The following is a 26,243-nucleotide window of genomic DNA, read 5'->3' as shown; positions in this document are numbered from 1 at the left end:
GAAGGAGGGAATAAGGGAGGATAAAATAAAGAGGAAGTGTCAACAAATTAAAATAAAAATTTAGATTAAAAATAATTCACAGACCTCTGACTTCATACCCTGATCATCAGTGACTTCAGACCACTGTCAGAGGTAGGGACCCTCCAAAGTCTGTTCAGCCCTGATGCCAACCAAACCCCATCTCATACCATGACACTCTGTGAAGCTCCTTGAATGGCTTATCAAATACAGGTCTGAGGTCTGACTTTGATATATTTTGTTCCAACTAGACTTGAAACCCAGGTGTTTCTCCTCAGAATTTAATTACTCAAACATACTCATTTAAAAGGACTCACCACTGGTGAGTGCTTAAAGGAGGCTAATGCACAAGTGACATTTTCTTCTTTTATTTTCAAGACTGAAATGAACTTGGAATGTATCTAATTTTGCTTAGAGCACTTTCAAGAAGCTGTGAAAGCATCTGCATCCTGCCAAATGAGCTGCGCGATTGCCGCCTCAGAGCCAGGCAAAGATGCCGTGCAGTGGGCTAGGTTAATTCTTAAAGACACTGCCGGTTGAGGAGGAATGTTTCCCCTGCAGGAAAATTATTTCCTGGCAATGACCCTGGCTGGGCATTTCTCCAGAGTAATCTTATTCCCCAAGGAAGTCACTAGGCTGCTTTGCTTCATCCAAAAATGCTCTGGCACCAAGCACCATGCACGTGTGTACAAATCCCAGTTTCCAGGGAGCCTGAAATGTGGGCCAGCAGTAAGCTCCAAACTGTGTTAGAAATGATACATCCAACTTCATGTGCTCAGTTGGGCTGATAAAATGTTCTTAAGTAGCAAGAATTTCTCTTTTAAAATTCCAAATCTTACTATGACTCAGAGCATGGGTTTTATTAGATTAATTTGAAAAATTAGTAGCTTGCCTGTTGAGCAGAGAAGTTGGATCTCACTACATACAAAAACTCGCAAACCAGACAGATTTCTTCCAGAGCTTTTCTCTAGAAAAACTGAATACTAAGCAGTAATTTTTTGTATCAACTGTGAGAAACATACTCAGATCTATTTGCTAGCAAAGAAACTGAGAGATATGTTAATTTGTAAGAGTTTTAAAAAAGCCACAAAGCATGTGAAGTGCAGTGCTGTACCTCACAAAGGTGGGGGTCAGCTCCCCTGGAGAAACTGAAAGTGCACTGGGTCCCTGAAGCATGAGGGACCCTGAGACTCATGAACAGGCACACCCTGGATGCTGAGAGCACATCCACTGGCCAAAGCCTACAGTTCAGTGAACATCTGTGAAGTGTCCACTGTGTGTGAGCTTCTGGAGAGTCAAAGAGGAGTAACGCGTGATCCCTGCTCTCAAGAAACCTGCCGGGAGAGCAGGCCCTGACATGACTTAAATGAATTTGGAAAAAGCTTGAAAAAGGCGAACACAAAATACCTTCCAGTGAACAGAGGAAAAGCATTTAGGTCAAACCAGAGATGCAGGGAAAGCTTCCTGAGGATACAATCCCTATACTCAGCTTGGAAGATGAAAAAGATTGGCTGAGGGTAGAACTGTGGGAAGATTTTGTTGATGGTTTTATAGACAGTTTTATTGATATATCTGACCCAAAAAGAGGTGTGAAAGATGTATTTTTGTCCACCTAACCTGAAGTATAAAGTTCTTCATGGAAAGTGATATAAGATGGTGTTAGAGAACAAATGTCATGAATGACTGTGTTGAACTTTCAGGTGGTTTCACAGGCACTGAGGGGCCAGGCCAGCTGCTAGGAGGAGAGGGGGATTATGGGGAAAAGAAGGAGTCACCACAAATAGTTGAGGAGTCCGATGACCCAACGTGGGACAGGGTTCCAGCGGTGGGTCAGTGAGTGTTCCTTGTGCCATCTCCTAGAGGAAGTCAGGAACCACCAACAGGGCCATGACAGTCACCATGATGATGCCTCTGAAAGCTTACCACTTCTCAGGTATGGACCACATTGATCATTAAAAAATAAAATAAAATCTCCCTTGTATAGTCTTCCACAGCAGGGGCAGCAAAATTCTCACAGTGAAAAGGACCCATAGACTTGCTTGGAGTGGGAGTGGAGGCAGGATGAGGCAAAGAGCTGGGAAGTGGGTATACCTATGGAGAAATTTGGGAAGATATTTTCATGGGGTAGGGTAGGCAGTGATTTCTATCAAAATACAGGAAAGCAGGTTGTTAGTCAAGAACCTGGGGCAAGAAGGGGAAAAAGAGCTGTCAAAATCATGAAGAGTTCAGCATCTTCACATGAAAGTGATGATGAAGGTCTAATAAGAGAAAGACAAAGGAGTAAGAAAATGTGTGGAGTGGGGGTGGAGGGCAGCGAACACCTATTAAGAAACACATTGCATTAGATAATAATTAAAAAGGCTAAATGCTAGTGCACCTACAAGGCAGCAAGTATTAAAAGCAGAAGGAAAAAGTTCTGAAACAAATGTTTGACCACAAGGGGTCCCATCAGTTCCTGCTAATTCCTGTTTGTTAAAGCTGGTCCTAGAGAGGCAACGAGGCACACGCAGGGACACCAGGGTTTGCACTATCACCAGGCCTTGGTCACCTGTTGATTGCACGAAGTTAAAAGTTATTGGTGAGCTCACCCACTACAATGTGACGTAGTCCACTGGGGGGCCTGGGTCTGGACTAAACTGCACAGCTTTCCCAAATGTAAAGATAACCTAAGTAAGCTTCATATAAAAGATAATACTAAGGTACCTGGTTTCTAACAGGCTTTGCTTATCTTCCCTGTGCATGAAATCATGCTCCCAGAGGTCTGTCGTACCCAGTCCAGCACAGGATTAGACAAATAATGGGCTCTTAAACAGCAGCCAAATGAATGGGGGAGAAGTGGTAGAACTTGGAACATCAATCTTATTTCAGGAGGGGCAATTGCTTTCATTCTGTGCTTTGACAAGCCACATAAACTCCAGCTTTTCCTGTGGAACATCTGGTGGCTGATACAGTATTCAAACATGGCCACTTACTAGAGACAGTTGCAAGGCCCTAGACCCCATTTTTCAGGGATGTACTCATTACCCTTCCTGCCTCTTGACAACCTGATCTCCCTCCTCTTGTATTTGTATTTTGGCTGGGGAGTTGCAACACCCAAGCAATTATTTAAGTCAGAAAATGCAAGTCATTGGGCCTCCCTGGTGGTACAGCGGTGGAGCGCTGGGCTGCAAAGCTGCCCGCAGCCTCTGAAGTGCCAGTTCACTCCCCGGCCACCAGCAAGGGTCCCACATGGTGTGCAGACCTCTCCTATCATACCCGCTGCTCCCCTTAGCAGTGTACTCCATCAGTCTGCCTGTTCTGCTCCCCGCTCTGGTGAATTCTCTCACCCTCCGGCATTTCTGACTGTACCCAGTGCTTGTATAAATGAATAAATCTTAAAAAAGAAAAGAAAATGCAAGTCATTATCTTTTCTTTACTTCCTGCATCCAACTAGCCAACCAGGCCTTGTGACTCCCTACCCTGAATACCACTAGAGCTCACCCCTTCTTTTAAGTTCTTTCAAGTATGGCCTCAGTTCAAGCCCTCTCTCCATTGTCCACCCAGTGGTATCTTCAGAGTCTTATTACCCAGTCACCAGTGACCCCCCTCAATGCAAAGATGACCACACTAATCCGAGGCAAGAAACACTTGTTGGACTCCTACTTACTGAATGGATTTTCGGATATATGTAAATGTGATGGTTGAACTGAACTTGGTAGGGCTTGAGAGGGGGCATGTATTCCTCAGGAAATAGAGCTGGTATATTACATTTATCATTTATTTACTAACTGAATGTTAATTCATTTAGTGAATTTTGAGGTTTTCTTTTTATATTTCCAAATGCTATTTTCTTAATTGGACATTCTTGAGAAAATGGACTGAAAATACAGAATGAAGAAAAACCACAATGAGACACCACCTCACACCCATCAGAAGGGCTACTATTAAAAGGCAGAAAACAACTGGTGTTTTCAAGTATGCAGAGGAACTGGAACCTTTATGCATTGATGGTGGGAATGGTATAGCGTCTGTGGGAAATGATGTGCAGTTTCTCAAAGAATTCAAAACAGAATTTTACCATATGACCCAACAATTTCACTTCCTGGAGAGAAATCTGAAGCACAGCTGAGGGGAATGACTTAGGATTCCTAAGGGGTAGGTGTCCTGGGTTGAATCTCTAGTTTTGTTCCACCCTTTTTGTTCTCTAAGTTAAGGCATTGCTATAGACTTCTAACATCTTCATATCATATGAAGAAGAAATCACTTCTAAATTTCCTGCAATGCAGTATACATGCCGACTGCTTCTCACTTGAATTCTGATTCCCTTGGCCTAATTCTTCATTTCATCCCTCTTCCCATCTTTTACTCGGGGATCCTGAACTGGGGGGTCATCTGGGAGGTGACCCAAGCCACATAAATGCTTTCTTTCACATAACATGCCTCTTTCAGTATTTGGAACATGTATACCCAGAGAAATTAGTGAAAAACTTTTCCCAAAAGGACTCAGGTGCACACTACAATTTTATTCTTCATCACTTATCAAGCATGTTATAGGAATGCCACTTTAAATTGCAGGAATTCATAATATAAGTCTTTCTTCAAAAACTTTCACACTAATGGGAAACTCACAAGAATCAAATGTCTAGCTGATAGCTGGTCCTCCCTATCTCTGCATCTCAGGAACAAGCACACCAACTGCCCAACTATTTAACCCTGAAACCTGGGAATTATTCTGATTCCACAAAGTTCTGCGTCCATGGCTACCACCCATTTACAAGTCACTGCTACCTTTTACTTGGACTAAGTAAATAGCTTTCTATGCTTTTGTTATCCAAATGACATACTCCTTAGATCTGTAGTCAGTATATCTTCAGGTCACTCTCCTGCTCTCTAATGGTTTCCCGGAATCAAACTTCTTCCAATGAGAACATGGTCTTACGTGAGCTGCCCCTGGCTACCCCCCACCTCACCTTCTACTCTTCTTGCCTACCGTAATCCATCTACTCTGGCCCTCTTTTCATCTTCACATCATTGTACTTGTTTTTCCCTCTGCCTGGAAGACTCTTCTTTTTCATCCTTCTGTTACATTAGTATCATCTTCCCATTACCCAAGACTTAGATTAAATGTTCCCTCCTCAATAAGCCTTCCCTGCTCACTTCATCAAATACTGTCCCAAAACATTCTATTTCATTTCATTTTCACTTTCTGCATTTGTACTTGTACATGATCTGTGACTGTTTTTCTCCCCCAACAACTATAAATGATGGTGCTGGTGTTGGTAACTTCACTCCTGTGCTGGAACCAAGTCTGCTTCACAGGAGATGCACAGAAAAGTCTTGTTGATGGATGAGTATCCATTGCAAAGAACAAGATCAGAATGACAGAAAGGGAGCAAGGCGGAGTGATCAAGGGGTATTTATTTTATAAGTGGGGAGGAAAGTTTGAGCAGTTTCTGGAGGAGAGACTATATTACTACATTTTGGAGGACAAAATTGTGGCACCTGGAATGCATGCCAGACTCTGGAATTAGCAAAGGAAAAGCCCCCAACCAAAGGCATGACCACTCCAAATAGTGTAAGTAATGAAAATGGAAGGTGAAATGGTCACACAGGGAGGAGGCACTGGATGAAGAATGCAGATGGTGTGGAGTTTGAGTCACATAGTATGGTGCTAGAACTTTTACTTTTTAGACCATGGAAAACATTAGTGAAAAGTTCTAAGGATGAATATTAGTACACGCTGACCTATATCTTATAAATACCAAGAAAAACCATTTGAACTTAAAAGCAAGCAAACAACAAAAAAAGGCATTCTCCTATCTGTAAATGCTAGGGAAAGGAAGTCTACAGCTGGTGACCCTGTGTCTAAGAGAAAGGCGCTGATCAGACACATACTATTTTCAAATGGTTCTAGTAAAAGGCACACCATCAAGGACAAAAAAGCTAGTTACCTGGATTGCAGGATTGGAACTGGGTTCTGAGCAGGGATATGAGCCCAAAAAGCACTCTTCAAATCACAGAACATAACTGAACAGTTGGAATCTCAATCCCTTAAACTGCAATTAACCCTAAAGACCTGTATGTATATTATGTTAAATTTTAAACAAAGTGAACATATAAATAATTCAATGCCACTCACAATAGAAGGCAGAAGTTAAAACTAATATAAGGAATTAAAGGCCTATCAATACAACAAAATGCATTTCTAAAGTACAGATACTCCAGTTCTTTTGAAATATTGTCATGTTTCAGAGGTCTTATCAATATGGCTGATTCTGAGACAAATTATTTAATGAGTGAAACTCCATCAATAAACATGTATTAAGATACAAAGGCTGAGGCTACAAAGGCTGATACAAAGCAGTAAACTGCATGAGTCTAACTTCCAGAAGTTCTGGATGGAGGGAGAGGCCAAGTAGCATGCAATCATGGTATTGCACTAACTGGGGTCTTGGTTGTTATTGCTGTTGTCATTATTATTATTATTATATATATTTTTTTTTGTTCAAAGCATCAGATAACTCACCTATAAAATAAGGAATCCAAAAACACAATCAAAGGTCCCTCCCAGTTTCAAACTACAACAATGAAGAAATTCCTTACAGACATGTCTGCTATCCACAAACCAAAGGACTGCCTTGAGCTGAAGTGGGCGATGCTGCTGAGCACATGGCCCAGCGTTTGTGAGAAGGGCTGAGCTGCAGCACTATGGGCAATGGAACCTGTCCCCAGGCTTGAACAGGCCCCCAACTGGAAAAAGACAGGTAGTAACATGTTCGGAACAGGGCTGGGAATGAGATTGACATGAATTTGCACCATGCTCTAACTAGAAAAGCATGGGAAAGCAACGGTAAATAAATTCTCCAGATGTGACAGGGGCATAGAGCAGCTATAAGAATTACAAGAGATCATAGATGTGAGGCGCTTAGCACAGTGGCTCGACACTACCAAATAAAGGTTGGTTCTAGAATGTGTTGTTACCAGTTTTACCTGATTTATTTCGGTATTAGATTTACCTCCATTGATTTACATAAGACTCTCCCTGCAGGAGAGAGAAAATTATGGAACCTCCCAAAAATGGAAAGGACCCCAAAGTCTTTTCATCTGGTTTCCTGTCTTCAGTCATTTTAATTTTCGCTGATGAAACCACTAAGACCTGAGCAGTTAAGCTGACCACCCAAAGACATCTGGTCAGGAAATTCACTTCAAACGCAGTATCATTCATGCCCTCAATGGTACTCTAGAGCTTGGAAGCAGTGAATATAACTTCCTGGGTTATTTGGTAACAAACCTGTTTCTGTTACTATAATAAATGCATAGAACCGCATAAAAGCATCTAAGCCAAGGGAATCAGGCACTAAGTAATCAAAGTATAACTCTAAAATATTACCCAGTTATGAAAATGATAATGAGGCTCCTAACAACCCTTACTAATGCTTATTAGGTTGTGAAGCCAAAAAAAAAAAAAAATCAGAATATGAAATCTCATTTATGTTGTGATTATAACTATGTAAAATTATGTACATATATAGCGAGGGTTGGAAAGGATCTTGGAAAATAACCCAAGAGGATCTTACATGGCTGCAGGGGTGCAGCAGCTTTATTTTTACCTAGTGATTTTAATGGGCGAACACAATAAAAACCGCAACAGTGGTAATCCCGGGGCGGGAGACCCGCCGCTGACTCACCCGGGTTATACAACATGACGGCAGAGAGATTCTCACGAGACTTGGAGAGGTCAGTCATGGACAGGCTGAAGGAGGACAGAAGGCCACTCTAGGAGCAGACACAGGGCAGAGCAGTCACCCAGCAGGCCAAGAGAGGCCATTCCCCAGACTCCCTGCTTTCGACCTAGAGGGGCAATGAGGTGTGCACGCTCTTCACGAGCACAGGCGACACCTGTCCACCTGAGGATGGCAAGGCAGGACAGCCAGGTCATCGCTCCATTTCAAATTAGGGCCTCAGCTCGGCACAGCAGAGCCCTGGCCTACTCAAACTGGGAAGCTGTGCTAGGAGCCCCACAGCTCTACTGGCCTCCCCTACCAGGCTGTGTTAAAGTCAAGGGAAAGGGGCCTCCCTGGTGGTGCAGGGTCTAAAGACACCACTATCAAGCTATTAGCAGTCACTGCAGCATGAGTTCGATCCCCAGCTGGCCAGGGAGCTACCCATATGGCACAGCAGACCACTCCTATCTCCCTGGCTGTTCCCTTCAGCCATGTATTTCAGTACATCTGCCTGTTCAGCTCCCCACTCTGTCTCTGGTGAATCCTCTCACCCCTGCACCTCTGGCCTACACCCCAGTTCTTGTATGCATAAATAAATTAAAAAAAATAAATTCAAGGGAAGGGGCCAGGGCATCTTGGTCACCCTCCATCCCTGGCAGGAGCTGTGTCCTGTTATCAGCAGCACTCGCTTACATTTACTGAGTGATAAAGATGAAGGAGGAAGAGGTGAGGGCAGGCCAAAAAATGAAGAGCTTGACCTGTTTTGCTTCCATGAAAAGCTATTAGCAAATATATTTTTTGCCTTCTCTTCCTCTGCAACTGTGTACCAAAAAAGACCTCCAGGGAGAGCCTGGGCTGGAACAGATAAGAGGCTTCACTGGCTGGAACAAGCAGCCCTAAAGAAGACTAGGGTTTGCAGCTTTCTTGTTATTTCCCATCTAAGGCACTGACACTTTGGGCAGGGCTTCAAAAACAGGCTGAGCTGTGCAACTCAGTGTGAAGGGCAAATATTTCTGAGTCGGCAGGCCAGAGTTGCAGCCCTTGCTCCCTACTTGTTGGCCGTGGAACAAGTTAGTCTCATTTTCTCATCTCAATCATCTGTAACATGAGGGTTGTTAACAGGTGCTGTGCAGACAAAGTGGTAAAATGTAGGTAGAAGCTTTAACACAGAGCCTAGCTCATAGAAATGTCAGCTATAGTCTATTGCTTTCTTCAGTCTAGGACAGCATGATGTCCATAGATAAATTTCTTCTTTCCTCCCTCTGATTCTCTGCCCACCTCCCCCATTCAGCACTTAAATGTTAAAAACTAGGTGTTCCCATCCAACCAAGCTGAAGTCCTAAACTCGCCCCTTCACTGTTTTATACCTTCCTCTCACCAACCAAAACTCTAATCTTCTGTGCAGGAAAATAGAGAGTTAGCAAATTGTCTGGATGAAAGTGATTCTGATATTGGGTTAACTCCTAAAGTAGACTTGTAAGTGGAGTCACTCTCCACTCAAGGCAAAATGATGCCCAACTCCTTTATGGAGTGGAGGGTCAAAGACAGGGTCTAGAAGGACTCCTTTCTCCCTGCCTGCTCTGGACTCTTCCTGCTTCTACCTCATCAGCTAATCATCTGCTGGGAAACAAACTCCCTGGAATCAGTTCAAGAATGACTTTCCCAGTGGTTCTATGCTCCAGAAAGTCAAACTATTGGAACCAGGGTGAAGATCCAGTCCCCCAGTGCTACCCAGATCAGAGGTTCACGGTGAGGGATTTCATACTGCTCACCTTCCTCTTCTCTCTGAGCTTGGCTGCTTCCTTTGGGTGGTTAAAGCGGAACATATTGGTTCTTCCCAAGAGTATCACGGCACCTAAGAAAACACACAAAAATCAGTAGCCAATTTGGTCAATTAGTAACATCATAGCATAGAATTCTACAGTTGAAATGCAATGTCCAGTGTGCTGTAAAATAATAATAAAGGGAAATTTCAGTCTCAAAAGTCCACTTACATAAGCCAGTTTTAAACCTGTGAGTACTTTTATATTTACAGCTGTCACTCATGTTACCCATGGCAGAAGTGATAGATCTAAGCACAAAACCATACTATGAGATTTAAAAGTTAATACATAATCACATTTTTGTTTAGAAGAAAAAAAAGAAGTCAGATCCCCAGGGAGAAGCAAAGCATAAGCTCACAAATTTTGGAAATGTTTACTAATGTTCATAAAAATAAACAGCTCAAAGGATACAAAAGAAAACATAGTAAAAATGGCAATGGGCAGGTAACTATTATTAAAGTCTCTCAGGATTTGACAAGAGAGTAATTATGCACAAGTATGGTCAGTGTCCAAGTGAAAACACTGTTTCTTGTGGAAATCCTGTTAACATTTAGGTGGCCACACTGTATATACAAGAAAATTTCCTTTGATTGACATGGACCCTGCTCATTTGGAAAACAGCACAAAGGGCAAAAATAAAAAAAAAATATTGTTAAATGTGTAAAGGTAACAAAATTATTAGGTAAAGGGCACCAAATTTCAGCTTGAATAAGCAACAAATAAACACTTTCTAAGGCTGCAGCTATTCAAAGACATTTAAGAGAAACAATGATGCAGAAGAGATTCACCACCCTATCTAAGTCTAGTCACATCTGAGATTCTACCACATCTGAGAACTGATACCATGTTCTTGCCCTGAAGAATGCAACTTATCTGTGAAGATAAGATATATGTATCAGAAGTCAACATGTGATGAGTGCCAAACATTTAAGTGATGAGAGCAGTCTGCAACAGCTGGAGCCAGACTTTTGCATTGAGGATCTAAGTTGGGTCTCAAAAGACACTTGGAGGACAAGAGCAAGAGTTCCATGTGAGGGTAAACATGAGGAGGGTAGCTAAGCCTTAGACAAGTGAATGAGCCACCTATGTCTGGAGAGAAGAGGAAGACTGGTCTACCCAAAATGCAGGACAGCTAAAACAGCAGCAAGAAGAGACACTGGATAGATGAAAAAGAAACAGACTCTGAAGACCTGCAAAGCAGGATAGTTTGCAACAGATGTCACAAACCAGTGGCTAGAAAAAAACTCAGCCTATAGACATATTTTGAGCAACCCATTCAAAGTTTATGAAACACAAATATTAGCTGCCGAAAGTTAAAAATTTGAACTTAAAAACCTGAGTTTCTTTCTAGCTTCCCTTCACAAACTGGAAGATAGAATATTAGTATATCGGTATTGCTACTTGACAAAAATCTCCAGCCTGCTGATGGCTGCCTCTTTTGGACAGGACACATAACATCTGGTTGACCTCTATCACTAGTGTCTCACTTGGGTACTATCTCCACTGGGACATTACAATACCCCCAGAGAGCTATTGCTTCAGACCAATATATCCACTTGCCTATTCAACATATTGTCTCAGATTCTCAGGGAGTTTCAAATTTCAACAGGGTTAAAAACCAACTGGTTAAGATTACAACCATGGGAAGCAACTAGTTCTGGTGGTGGTTATTATTTAGTGAAAACAGAATGAATATGAGACAGAGAACACAGTTTTAGGAAACTAAGAAGGTCAGTGGTGGGTATTATCGACTCCACAGTATGTTTATCGCCCTCAAATAAAATTTCATTTGCATATTTTCTAATTATGGAAAGGTACTATTACCATAATTAAGAAAGGTATTTCCCCTGCCTTTTATGACTAGGACTCAGAGCTTTGTGCCATACAGAAAGACAAAAGTTAAGCATCCACATCTAAGTTATATGTGTATTTAATGCTTTTAAAGTGACGTTAGAGATTAATAAGGCAATCATATTTGAGATGTTAATTATATCTAATCCTATTCTTTTTTTCCTGTTAATCAAATGTCCAGTCATGCAAGCTGAAAATTGCTGAAATATGTTAATGGAAAACAGAATAGTATTTCAGACATATTTCATATCATACTAAATCACTGAAAATAGTCTTACCACCCATGTATTTGCATGAAGCACACATAAAAAAGTCCTATAAAGAGCTAGAAAAGAAAACAAATCAATCCATGACTATTCCTTAATTCAATCTAAATAATGTGCATAAACTGTTTGACACACATACACAAAGGCTCTGTTCCATTCAGGCAGGTTTTCTTCTCATTCATCTATTGTATTCCTTTACTAAACAAACTTACAGACTTAGAATATTTCCTTGATTTTTACATGATGCTGCTGTTCACTTATCCATCCATTCAACAATACTTAAGGCTAGTCACTATAGTATGCACTGGGGGCACAGAGTTAAACAAATCAGACACTTGATTTGCCCTTACAGAGGTTATAAATAAATAGGAGAAAGAGGTACATAATCAAAGAATTCCACAAATAAATGCAAAGCTGGAAAGGAAAGGTAGCCTGTCCAGTGCTCAAAAGAACATATAAGAAGGGAGTTGCTTATAGGGGAGGTTAGGAAAGGATGTCCTAAGGGAAGAGGTATTTAAGACAAGCTGTGAGATAGGACAGAGTAGTATAAGATTAAGAGAATTTGATTAAGAGGGCACAAGAGAGGTAAGGAAATGGGTACTGAGTTGTGGTCTGCAATAACTTGTTAGAAAAGAAGCTGTTCACACAGATTAAGGACACTGAAAAAGGACCAATATTGGGTTGGGGAAAAATAATGAGGTTTGTTTTTGACTTAATGAATTTGAGATGGCTTAGGCAAGCAGAGATATGGATCAGAAGTTTCAGTGGAAAAGCCTAAGATATCGATCACTCTATCAATCTCCCAACCTACCTACCTACTACTTACTCTTGAACATATAGGAACAGAGAAGGGACTATCAAAGAAAAAGAAGGAAAACCTCAGAAGCCAGAAGGAATGGTCAACAAATGCAGAATGCTTCAGAGAGACCAGCCAAGATGAGAAGACTGGGAAATGCCATTGTATGACAGTACAGTGGTCAAAGGTAGCATCAAGGAGAGCAATTTTGATAGTAGTCAGAAGCCAACCTGGTGGGTTTGAGAAGTGAGTGACAGGTAAGGAAACAGATCTGAATGCAGACAACTCTGTTTAAAGAGAATGGCAGAGTTGGTCATATTTGGAGGGAGTGACAGAACTTGCGGATATTTTCTTTTTGTTAGAAGGAAACTCGTGAGTATATTTCCAAAATAAAAAGGGAATAATGAATGAATGAGAATGACTAATGATGTAAGGTTTCTGGCTGAGCCTAAGACCATGGGTCCTGCCCTGAATTCTTGGTGGCCCAAGAATGAGTCGCACTTAATCTCTCCAGAATTCAGGTTCCTCATTTTATCACAAAACTATATACTTTCTAAGTTTCCTTCCAAACCTTAAATTCTCTTTAACTATTAACTGCTCCTTTATCTGAGGTTAATGTTATTATTCACAGCAGATGGACTCTTTGTAATGCACTTAATTTGTAATTTTGAGAGTATAACCAAACCTCCTTGAAGTATATAATGTAATACACACACACACACACACACACAAATAAATCTCTGTGAATGAGAAACCACAGAAAGCTGGTTTCACTAATTTCCTATTATATTATTTTAGGTACAATGAAAAAAATTAAACATTTTTAGTGATGTCTAAGGAGAGTATGGATAATAATATCAATATCACTATTATACTCCTCAAATTCTATGAGATTTTTAAAATTCTACTACTACACAAAGAAATCAACTCTTTTTCCTATAAAGCGTAGACAAATGAAGATTTCTGAAGTAATGATGTAAGAATTATTTCATTCTGGATTGCAATTAACATAAACATAATATATAAAGTCAACTATGTTCCCAAAGTGCATGAACAGTGTAAAATGAGCTTAGAGACCACTGTGGCAATAAAAACCGGGCAGGAGGAACCTTTGAAATTCTGCTTCAGGGCTCATCATTCAGAAATTTCATTACTTTAGAAAGCCCCTGCATGCCCCTATACACAGACAAAATACAGAACACTACTAAAGCACGTTCAGTGAGAGAGAAGTTATCATTTAGGATATGACAGTCAGAAAAGCAAAGCTCTCACTAAGACCCTGTAATTTTCTGGACTAGTACTGAGTGAGAGATCTGAGTAAGACAGGACAGCTGAAATTCTTATTTCACTTCCCAATCAAGCAAAAAGAATTTTGCTGTGTATGATAATTTTCCTTATGATTTAAAATGTTTAAAAATATTTATATTCAAATGAGTTATAATGATAGCACCATTTTAAGGACCTAATAACGAGAGTCTAATTTCCACTGACATGCCAGTACTCAAGAAAAGATTAAGTAACATGTTCAAGGGCCTTTGACTCTGTGACATTGACTTTATTATTTTAAACACCTGAATTATAGTAATTATTTTCTATCTCAAAAAAAGGCTTTAAATTATAGTAATAATTTTCTATCCTCCAAAATGGCTTTGAGTAACAACATGGTGAAAATTAAGATCTGACATGGCTCTTATGGTGAATAAGAAAATTTCATATGAATACTCACAAATTCAAACACATGACTTGGGGTTGAAGGCCAGCAGGAATTAGTGAGAGGCAGTTGGCATCAAGGATAGTGAATGTCAGACTGAACCATGGCATTGGGTCATGAGCTAGTATTTATGAAGGATACAAATGCACAGGACACCTTACCAAAAAGTCACATATATCCTATAAATATGGATTTACAATTCCCTGCTTTAGATAAATCACTTAAACTTCTATTTACTCTTCAGTCAGTAAAAATGCAAACCTAGATTCTAGGAATCTGGAGAATAAAGAAAATTGATTTTTAATATTTGTTATTGATGGTTTCTAGCCAAATAAATCATAGAGAGGTGAGAACAGAGCTTTGTAAAACCCCAAGATGCTCCAGTTCCGGCCTCACGGAAATTGTTAGGTGTCCGTCTGTGTGGGCAGTGGAATTTTTCTTCTTAGAATTTCAGAGTAGATACAAAAGGAATACATGGAACAGGTCTCATCCTTCTGAAGGACAATGGAGAAAGTATATGAAATAATTAGAATGTGAATAGACAATGACAAATTCTAAGGCACTAAATAGAAGGTAATACACACTAACTAATCAAGCTTTTAGTAATTTTATTTACCTCACATTCTTTGTTACTAACAATGCTACTTATTCAGCAAGCAACAATCTCAACTATTCAATTCTAGTCTCCTACAATCTATAAGCTGTCAAAATCCTATTGTCCATTCAAACTAGTTCTTCTAAAATGCCTCCCTTCTCCCAAAGCAACAGTGAGTTTCTTTCTTCACCATGGCCTTCTTGTTACTGCTCACTTCCAAACCTCCGTCTGGGCTATGTAAACACTGTACTACCCTTCATCTCCGTAACCATATTACTCATATACTGAATAGTGAACACCTTCCATGGAAAATTCCCAACCAGTCTGGGATTCAAGAGTCCTAAAACCTACTAAGATTCAGCAGCCTTGGTCTCCCACTACTCCTGCTCCCTACCTCTCCCACTTTCTATTCTTGGTCTCCCACTACTCCTGCTCCCTACCTCTCCCACTTTCTATTCTTCAGAGGTTTTTTGCCCCATAGATTACACAGGTGGAGAATATCAGGAGTGTGGTCTCACAGAATTGTTTAGGAACTCCTCGATCACCCACACCAGTGTGCAAATAGATCTGACCCTCAACTGCACACAAAGACTTTTTGAGAACTAAACCAAGATATACACCACTACTTGGATCCCAGACTGACCATTGGGTGGCATTGTGACAGAATAGAGTAGTATTGCAAGGCTTTACAAACTGAATTAGCACTGGAATTAGATCATGAACCGCACAGGCTGATTCTAGCTTATGGTCTGAATCTAACCAGGTCAACAGCCCGTTAAAAAAAAAAAAAAATCATTATTCCCCATATAAATTAAACAAAACCCAGAGTTCAAAACATAATATTTAAAATGTTCAGAATACAATCCAATATTACTCAACATGTGAATAACTGGAAATTTCAACTTGCATGGTCTAAAACAAATTGACAATAAAAAAAAATCAACTGATGTTAATGCTCAGATTAAAGAGGTACTGGACTTATAAAGACTTCAAATAAGTTATTATAAAAATGTTCAACATGGGAGAATACTCTTGAAAGGTAAAAAGTTTCATTAAAAAATAAAAGATATAGAAGAATCAAATACTAAAATTGAAAAATATAATAACCAAAATAACACAATGGATGGGCTCAGCCACAAAATGGAGATAAGAAAAAAAAAAATCTGTGGGCCTCCCCTGGTAGTGCAGCAGTTGAGCACTGGGCTGCGAAGTTGCCCACTGCCTCTACAGTGCCGGTTCCATTCCCGGCCACCAGTGAGGGGCCCACATGGTGCAACAGACCTCTCCTGCCACACCCGCTGCTCCCCTCAGCAGTGTATTTCATCACTCTGCCTGTTTTGTTCCCCACTCTGGCTCTGATAAATTCTCTCACCCTCCCACGCTTCTGACTGTACCCAGTGCTTGTATAAATAAATAAATAAATCTTTAAAAAAAAAAAAAAGACCTTGGAATCCCACTGAAATTGTGAGATAATATTGGGAATCAAAGACTTTTTGGAAAAAAAGAAAAGAAAAAAGAAAAAAAATCTGTGAACTTGAAGACAGATCAATTGAAAAGATTTAATCTGAAAAATAAAGAGGAAAAAGCAGTTACCAAAAGATAAAAAATAAGTTAACAACCCTTTAGAGATCTGTTGGGCAATGCTAAAATATTTAATGTTCATGTAACTGGAATCTCAGAATGAAAGGAAGAATATAGTGCAGAAAAACAGTATTTAAACAAATAATGGCTGAAAAATTCCCAGTTCCATATGAAGACATAAACCTACAAATTCAAGAAGCTTAACAAACCCTAAACCCTAAACACACTGTAAAGCCATTCTGGGCGACTTTGATGTGAAGCTGAAAGTGAAATTTTAAAAGGTGCAAAATGATCATGTAAAACAGATGTTATGAGTTTAAAAGAGAATAAAAGGGTTGACTAAATTGGGTAATAGTTGGCTTAGGTGCCAAATTCCAAGGCACCAAGAAACTGCTTTCAGTGTGATTGGTTTTAGTCCACTGCTTTCATACTAGAGTGTGTTTCAGAATTACTTGGACAACATGTTAAAAGAAAAAAAAAGTACATTGCTAGTCTCCATCCATCCCTAGATTTTCTGATTCATTTAAGTCTAGAATATGGCCTGGGAATATGCATTTCATAGAGCTTCCAGATAATGGTGCTGTTGCTAATCTTAGGACATACTTTTAGATCTGCGGACACAATGGTTTAGGGTATGATCTTGACGAATAGTTAAGGCTTTGATGTTCAAAACCATCTGCTGAATCATTCATATACAAGTGACAGATGTCAGATTTGCAGTCTCAAACTAGAAGAAGAAATCTAATGAGTGCTTATGAGCAAGTACAGTTGAGTCAAGTGGGGGGTGTGGTGCGATGCTGGCATAAAGGGACTCTTGTTCACTATACAGATACCTTGCCTAACCAACTGGAAGATATGTTTTCCTTTTTAGTTCCACTAAAATTCTTTTTCAATTTTTCACTGAATAACTCACAGCAGTCCTTCAGCAGAAGAAAATTTTATCTAAGTCTCCTCAGCTCCACTCTCCAGACAATCACCTTTCTTTCTTTCCAAGAGCTTGAAAAGATGCAAATATAGCTTGGCACTCAAGCATAACACATTCAAATGAACCTAAGTATAAATTTCCCAGATGCAGTTTCTGCCTCTAAAAGGAGAGATGAATGTTCAAAGGATCTGATAAACCAGGAAGAAGACCAAAGGAGTATATTGATATGAATGGAAAAAATAATTAACCCTAACAATTATCCACTTTAGAATAACATACTACAATAAAAAGAAAAACAATAATTAATCTAAGAGAGAATAATTCCTAGCAATTGTAGGGCAAATGCAGAAATGCTTTTTGACTAACTCACTTGATTTCTGCACCATTTTACATCAAGTGTATGAGGACAAAAAGAAAAACAAGGTGCAATAACATTCTACCAAGAATAGTTTAAGGGTTATGGACTAGATAACCAAGGTTCTATTTTATTCTATTCTATTTTCTTTATGGTTCTATTTTATAATCTAGACAACCAGGTTCATATTTTATTCTCTCGCTACTGCCTCTTCTTTCTGTGAAATCATTCTATGAAATCATTCAATGGACTTATCTATAGAACAGAGTGAGGAAAACTAAACTTCAGAGAAGACACTAATTAAAAAGCCTGATTAGACACAACACTATATATCCATGATTGTTTTGGGAAGAACTAAAAGGGAGGAGGAGGAAAGCTTCATAGGTCAGACTTAAGATAAAATATATGTGATCACATTTAATTTTAACAGTACTAGCAAATGTTTTTCATTTTAGTGATGTTATCAGATTAAAACATTCCTATAATTAAGAAAGGAAAAACTACTGTTGATGCAATCTGAAAAGAAGTAAGGTAGTTAACTGTTACAGGCAAAAAAATAAAAAATTCTGCCACAATAATGACAATCTGTTAAATAAAGATAAATCTCCTATTAGTTGACATTCACAAGTGTCAAGTGATCTAGATAAGGAAGTAGTAATTGCTACACATACTTTTAAATGGAACAGTTTAAAACATTTCTAAATGACTAGTAATTATTATTGAAAAGAGACATTTAAATACTAAATAGCAACAAACTGGTAGTAAAAAGTAGTGCAGGGTAAACCAGGAATCCAGTAAATGTGGAGTTAAAATAGCTAAATCACTGTGACTTGGGTCAACAATCACCTGTATACTCTGTTCTTGATATCCTTATTAAAAAAAAAAAAAAATGTTTCATGGGTACAAGTCAAGATAGTTTGTGAAGTATGAACATGCTGCTGTGTTTAACCCTATCTCTCCCTTACTATTATGTTTTAATGAACTTGATAAACATTTTCTTTTGTTTTACTATCTTTTCTTCTTAAAAAACAAAATCATACAGACACACTTGAAATTCCTTTTGTGACCCTTCCTGATCATAATCTTCCCCTTCCTCTCGAAAGGTTAATGTTCTTAAGTACGCTGTGCCAGTCATATCTTTTCATTTTTACTACACCTTTTTTTTAACCACAAACGACATAGCATCTTGTGTTTAAAAATGTGTTCCAGTTCTAATTTTAATACCCTGAAATATTAAGAAACATTAACTGAAGAATTCTAATCCTTAATTATGGAAGGAATGTATGTTTTCATTCACTTTCAATCTTAAAATAAGTGTATAAAAAATAAAGTTACCACCTTGTTTCTCTGTGTAATGCATTGAAACACAAAGTCATCTTGCATTCCACTGCCCTAAGACTTGCTAATGGCATTTATACTAAGTGCCTGGTGTTTTAACAGTTTTGAACAGAGCATTTTTATGTCAATTTCATTAACAGTGATATTGAAGAAGCTGTTAGGTGGCACAGCAGAATGCCAGAGGAACTCAAGCCCATCAGATCTGAAAATCATGGCACCATGGTAATAAAACAATTAAGAGTACCCCTGCAGGGAAAGGCAATTTTTACAATTAACCTTGAATGCCAATTAGTATTATTACTTTCTTAGGAAAAGTCTATCTTCAAATATGATGATCAAAAATTCAGTTCCAGCACATTTTTAAAATGGAATTTCAATTAAGGTGAAAGTTTAAGATAAAAAAATACTTAATAAAAATGCTGCATGGTAATACACTTATTTATCTATAGTGCCTCAATATAGAAGAGAATTGGAGACATGATCATAGCTATATCAGCAGATGGCAATGAAATAATAAACAATTTCTTCAAACTAAATAAATAAGTGAATACCTTTTTTCCTTGGAGGGGTTAGAAGGACAACCCTCAAATTTAACATTAAGTTGTAGGAAGTTCCCATATTAAATAGTGCGAGTTAACAATGATATTAAAAACAAGTACTAGCTTCTTACAACAATAAATATAGTCTTCATAACAAAGCTCACCTCCATCCTAGCCTAACTGATAAGATTCTATAGGCCCTGCAACCATGATCATCCTGGTCCAACAGGTCATTTGTCTCTGACATAATGCCCTCCAACTGATTTCTCCTGATGACTTTGCTAATACTACATGCACTCAGGTTCCTATCTGTCTAATTCCTAAGTCACAGCAGATATAACATTTTATAGTTGTAACCAGGAAAAATTACAATTATAATGATTATTTATAATCTATAAAAAGGATTTACAATACAATGTCAAATTCTTTCCTTCCATCATACATAATTCAGTACAAAAGCCATTAGGCAGGGCTTAGCAAAGTAGGCATCAATATTAGAATGGGAGGCACAAAGAATAGGATAAGGAAGGTTTCTGTCCTAAGAGAACAGTGAGGGCAGTAGTAGTCCAGCATGGGGCATCACAGCCCCAGCAGGAAGAGGAGGGATCTTTGCAAGAGAAGGGGGAAGAAGTGACTTGATATTGGCTATATAATGGGAACCAGTTTGTTACTATCAGAAAAGGAAGTACAAATAAGAAAAGGGAATAAACTAGAATGGACTATGATATTAGGTTGGAAGCAGGTATTGTTGTGAACTTATGGTTAGCAATATAGCTATTGAAACACAATTATTTCAATGTAAATGGATACAGAAATATAGCTGTAAATATTGTACATGGACACATTTTCCCTAAATCTGTTGACTGACAGGGTGTGGGAGCATAACACCTCGATAGCAATGATCACGCGTAGTGCCCAGATCTTGGTTTCTAAATCCCGTTCATTATTAAAAGTTCCAGGACTCCTCAGAGAAATGACTGATTCTAGAAAGTAACAATGAGCCTGGGATATCAAGGAAGTACTCACAAATGATGGGGAAAAGCCAAAAGACACAAAATCATCTAAAGGAATTCCCACAAGCCAAAACAAAGACAATTTGGTCATCAAAGTAAGTAATAATAGAAATCTACCAGATAAAATAGGAAGCTGTGTGCTCCTGTTTTTATTTATACATATATATAAATGTAAGGAGAAAGGGCTTTTTCTTAGGCTAAAAAGACAACTAATACATTCAAAAGGAAGAAAATTACCTTTTGGTGATTTCAGAATAATTAAAACAGACAAAAAAAATCAATGGATTCAAAGCAAATGGGACAAAGTTGATAAAAAATATTTATAATCTCAAAGTACCTCCCCAACATCCCTATTATTTAAAGGAAATACACACTGATGTATTCAGGGGTGGTGGGACATCGTGTTAGCCATTCACTTTCTAGTAGTTCTCTTATTAAAAATCCCTTTATACTACTCATGCAACTTTTTTTATAGTACTTGAATTATTTCAAAAGAAAAAAGAATATGGTACCAGATCCTGGATGTGTTTTACAACAATTCATAAAAAAATATATATAAATAAGGTAATAAAAATTTTAGAAGCTGCCATTCTGTTAAGACTTGGCATTTGAAAGGCACTTTTTTAACTTAAAAAAAATTCTTTAATGTCATATTTCTGTAACAGCTATAACTTTTAAGACGACGATATATATGTTCATGTTTAATTCAACAAATCAGTGGGTATTATAAAGAAGTTCTTCAGCAAAACAGGAAACAGTATAATGAAAGCCTTCACTCTTTTTATAACTAATGGGTAATTAATTCTAAAATGCACATAGCTGCCCCCCGCCATTACCATTAACTGGATTTCCAGCAACAATAGATACAAAGAATTCTGAAAACCAAAACCCAGATACCTTGATTTAGATGTGTTGCTTCCATGATCTGAACACCGTTGACAGAGCACTGTGACCCACTCAGTGGTATCAGAGTCACGGTTCCCCCGACATTTTCAAAGATACAGTGCTCACTCTCCAAGTCCAGGCCATGAAGAACTATGAAAAACAAAGGAGAAAGAAAATATTTTCTTTGTATCTAGTGCAATGGTCGCCAAACTTTATTTTTCCATATTGAACACTTTTCCATGTTAAATTCTAAAATGAACATTTACTTTAATGAAGAAACTGAAGTTTAAGAGCTCATGGCATCAACTGATAGAACCAGAGGTATCTCTTAAATGTTACCTTAAAGGGTCAAGGTAACACCTGTATAAGTTGCGGGATATTAATTTCATCTTCTAAGGGAAATAAATAGTTGAGAAACTTGTTGTAAATGAACCTGAATCACTCTGATTCTGAACAAAATTCCTCCACCAGCCACCCAAAGGTCACAATAAAATAGAAAGAACAGAAGGTTCTTGGGGTCAAATACTTATTGTGACCTCCAAATCTGCAGATACTGGGTTCCTAGAGAGGAAAGCTAAGGGGATCCATGCCATCTTGGGAGACCAAAGGAAGCCTCAGAAAGCTATATTGGGAGGTACAATGCACTGCCTGTGCCAATTGATGTCCACAGACCTCTCACAGGAGGTGGCTGTACAGGTTTACCAAATCACTTATGACCATCCTGAGTTATTCTTGTTTAATGAATTATCAGGCATGGATATAAATGCCTATGAAATAAACCTACACAATTTTAAGTCAGTTCTTGTCAGCAGAACAGACTAAACAGAATTGCACTACTGAACTTTTCTGTTCACAGAACACATGTATACTTACCACTCACTATCATTTACATAGCAACCACAAAGGTCACACACAAAATTTAACAATTAGAAGGGGCTTGATGGCTAGTTCTACTCAAAAACAACTGAACCTAAAGACTTATGGGAAATACTTTTTAACTCTTCCCATTTCATGATAAATAGTAAATACATGTAGGAATATGCTAGGTTGGTTTTATTAATAGCTTATGCATGGCAAGAAAACAAGTTCAGAGGCCTCCCTGGCGGTTCAGGGGTTAAACACAGCACTATCAAGCTATCACCAGCCACTGCAGCATGAGTTCGTTCCCTGGCCAGCCAGAGAGCTAACCCACATGGTACAGCAGACCTCTCCTATCATGCCTGCTGTTCCCCTCAGCAGTGTATTTCAGTAGATATGCCTGCTCTGCTTCCCAATTCTGTCTCTGGTGAATCCTCTCACCTCCTGTACCCCTGGCCTGTACTCCAGTTCTTTGTAAGCATAAATAAATCTTTAAAAAAAAAAACAAGTTCAACACCAACAATTCTAAAAATAACTAAGAAGATATAATCTTCCCGTGCCAATTCCCATAACTCCATACACACCACCACCACCAAAGTATCTTTTATAACTACTTCGATATCAGTCATTAGAAACAAAGTTCTTCATTAATCATGATTTTAAAAAATCATCAGAAATAGATCATTGATAAAGATTCTCACCAATATCTTGTTCTGTTGAAGCATCTTCTCTACCAACATATGTCTGACCTTCCTGGGAAGAAAAAGTCAAATAAAATTTTTAGTAAGGACATGAGCAGTCTGTTTCTACAATTTTCACTTAACTCAAGCAACCAGGTGACCAATGTGCTGAAAAACAGGCAGAGAGGCCACAGTCTCAGTCTCAGTGCCATCAGAGTTCTCTATGGGTCTATAACCCTAGCCAACACTGTTTGGAAATAATAGTAGAACACTTAAAGCTTATGGCTCAACAATGGTTAGGCTCCTCCATTAGCACACATCAATGATTTAGCATCACAGCAACCTCACTGATGTTCCTGATACTTTCTGTAGAGATTCTCCTTCATTGGCTAGGGGTTTCTATGTGTCTGAATACATATGTATAGGAACCCACAAGGCACAAATGCAATCCCATTCTCATTTTACATCATGAATCAAAAAGAGACTAATAAAGTCAAGGCTACAGAGGCAACCACAGATAATGATGTAGAAATGCAGTTTTCTTGACATGAGCAGTCTGTTCAAGACCAGGCCCAACACTGCACCTGGGTGAAACAACTTTATAATTAACACTAGAAACTAGGAAAGTGTACATATAACAAATCTCAGTTTCAGGTGCTTGTGACTTTTCTTCCTCACTCTGTCTGCCTTTTTTGTTTATTACCTCATTCCTACTGATTCTATAAAATAGAAGGCAAAGTGAATGGATCTTCATTTAGCTTTAGAACTACATAAACAAGGGAACTTCGAACAATACAGAATTCCAGTGTACTGTTGAAAATACCCAAAAAGCTCAAAGATTTGTTGTATATTCTTTAATGCAGTGGCTGTATTCATGGACATACAGTATTATAACTTGCTAGTGACTAAGGGAAAAGTGAAAATAAAATTAGAATAGTTCGTGTAAGCAGTTTCTACCTTCAAGTGATATAAGATGATTCCAGTACTCAGAAGGTCATCATCAATGCCAATCAGATGTGGCAGTTCAGAATCCAAAACAACTCCAATTCCTTCTTTCCTAAGTGCCAGAGTTTGTTCCTGCAATTAGGAGGGGAAAAAAGAAAAAAGGTTATTTTGGGGGAAGTAAACTTCATATTAGGTGTTCTTTAGAATATCAAAATAAGCAATGTTTTATTTTTCATCATAAAAGGGGGGGTAAGAAAAATGGACCTTAAATTTCATGCTGAAATCCTGGCATATGGTAGGCAAAGTGAACTTGGAACATATAAAAAGCTCAATATACAATGTGTAAATGTATTGCCTGATTACCTGATTTATCTATCTATACACACACATATATATAATATAAATATATTAAAATATATTTATAATACATATTTAAAATATGATATAAATATATATGAATTTTTATATAATGATATATATACATACACACAATCTTTGATGCCAAGATCAAACTTTGCCTTACCTAAAGAAATGTTCTCTGATTACCCAATGAGAAAGTAACCTTGCTTCTTTAGAAACTTTATTTCACTGAATAGCTAGATGTCTCCTTATTGATAGGCTCTTTTCTCCAGTTACTTGATTAAACTGTGAAGGAAGTTTAGAGAAACCATAGAGAACCACAGAGAAACCATGGAGGAACCATAGAGAACCACAGAGAAACCACAAGGAATCACAGAGAAACCCTTTCCTGTGTGTTAGCTACTCCTTTACTGAAGTACAACTGACTCTCTAGCCCATGCACCATTCTCATGATTGTCCAGTCTATATAAAATCCCACCACCACTAACAACCACACCTACTCCCTTGGCCCTACATCTCAGCTCCACCATTTTTGAGAAAATCACCTCTAAAGACTTTCCTATACTGGTGGTATTTGTGTCCTCCTACTCTCTCTTGAAGCTTTCTCCAGGGAGGCTTTCAGCCTTGGACCTCTACTATGGAAATCACTCCCTTCATGATTTCGTCCTGTCTCTATACTGGCAGTTAATCTGATGATCACTCTCAGAAATCTAAATCTCTAGACAAACCTCTCCCTTAAACTCCCCTCCATACTCATGCACATACCTCCATATACCTATAGGAACGCCAAGCAGGCAATCCAAATTTAATACATTGAAAAAAAACAAGCCTTGATTCACCCTGCCACTCAAACCAGCAATCTATCCTTTCTTAACAAATGCCAATGTTCTACAGTTAAGTGGACCAAAAACCATAGCTACACTTTGCTTTGTCTCACTACCCTTTACACTCTTAGTATTGACTCTACCTTAAAAATATATCCCCAACCTGATATTAAACCACATGCACCACATTCCTGCCTGGCCTCAACCAATATCATCTTTCACCAGGGATCATCCAACAATCCAAGCTACCAACCACCATTCATGCACCAACCATGGTCCATGCTTCACCAGAATAAGCCAGATAGACATCAGGGTAGGGTAGTCCCCTGGCCTACCTCCTCTAAATGGCCTCTCATATCACTGAAACAAAAGTAAAAGGCTTTGTAAAATTCTACAAAGCTCCTGATGACCCTTACTAGCCTCCCACTACTTACTTCTCTCGAGGAATCCACTGACTCAGTGGTTGTCCTGAAACTTGCCAGTTTTCCCCCATCTTAGGGCTTTTGTCATTGCTTTTCTTCTGCCATTGTCTATTCTTTCTCTTCCCCTAGGACAGGGTTTCTAAACCTCAGCACTACTTTCTAAACCTCCCCTCTTCATTCTGAGGGGAAGTCTTTTTTTTTTTTTTTAAGATTTATTTATTTATTCATATAAGCACTGGGTACAGTCAGAAGCACGGGACGGTCAGAGAATTCACCAGAGCCAGAGCAGGAAGCAGAACAGACAGACTGACAAAATACACTGCTGAGGGGAGCAGCGGGCATGGCAGGAGAGGTTTGTGCGCCATGTGGGACCCTCACCGGGGGCCGGGGATAGAACCCACGCTGCAGAGGCCACAGGCAGCTTTACAGACCAGCGCTCAAGCGCCATGCCACCGGGGAGGCCCAGAAGTTTTATGCACTGTAGGATGTTTAGCAGCATCCCTGGCCTCTACCCACTAAATACCAATAATACATTATGATTGCCCCAGGATTGTAACAACTAAAACTGTCTCCAGACATTGGCAAGTGTCCCCAGGTAGCAGAATCTGCCCCAGTTAAGAACTACCCTACCCAACATACATACAAACATAACTTGACACTCACTTCCTCAGATCTCTGCTCTAAAGCTATCTTCCCCATCACAACATACAAAATAGTAATCACAAACTTCCCTTAATCTGAGTTGTCTTTCCCCT

At 38.8% G+C, this 26,243-nt stretch overlaps 1 protein-coding gene across 1 annotated transcript in view; it reads right to left on the bottom strand.

The window, feature by feature from the left end:
* KIF16B (kinesin family member 16B) overlaps window positions 1-26,243 on the bottom strand; it is a 286,776-nt gene that overhangs the window by 112,541 nt on the left and 147,992 nt on the right. Inside the window, exons 14-18 of the mRNA XM_037494360.2 lie at window positions 23,895-24,014; window positions 22,959-23,010; window positions 21,412-21,549; window positions 9,494-9,576; window positions 7,682-7,773 (exon numbers count right to left, since the gene is read on the bottom strand). Of these exons, the coding sequence (XP_037350257.2) occupies window positions 7,682-7,773; window positions 9,494-9,576; window positions 21,412-21,549; window positions 22,959-23,010; window positions 23,895-24,014 (485 nt within the window). The remainder of the gene's footprint in view (window positions 1-7,681; window positions 7,774-9,493; window positions 9,577-21,411; window positions 21,550-22,958; window positions 23,011-23,894; window positions 24,015-26,243) is intronic.

The sequence above is a fragment of the Talpa occidentalis genome, unplaced genomic scaffold (assembly GCF_014898055.3).
Source record: "Talpa occidentalis isolate TD23 unplaced genomic scaffold, MPIMG_talOcc4v2.1 talOcc4.10, whole genome shotgun sequence".
In the NCBI taxonomy this organism is placed as follows: Eukaryota; Metazoa; Chordata; class Mammalia; order Eulipotyphla; family Talpidae; genus Talpa; species Talpa occidentalis.
Note: the sequence above shows the minus strand (reverse complement) of the source record. Positions and strands in the feature narration are given on the sequence as shown.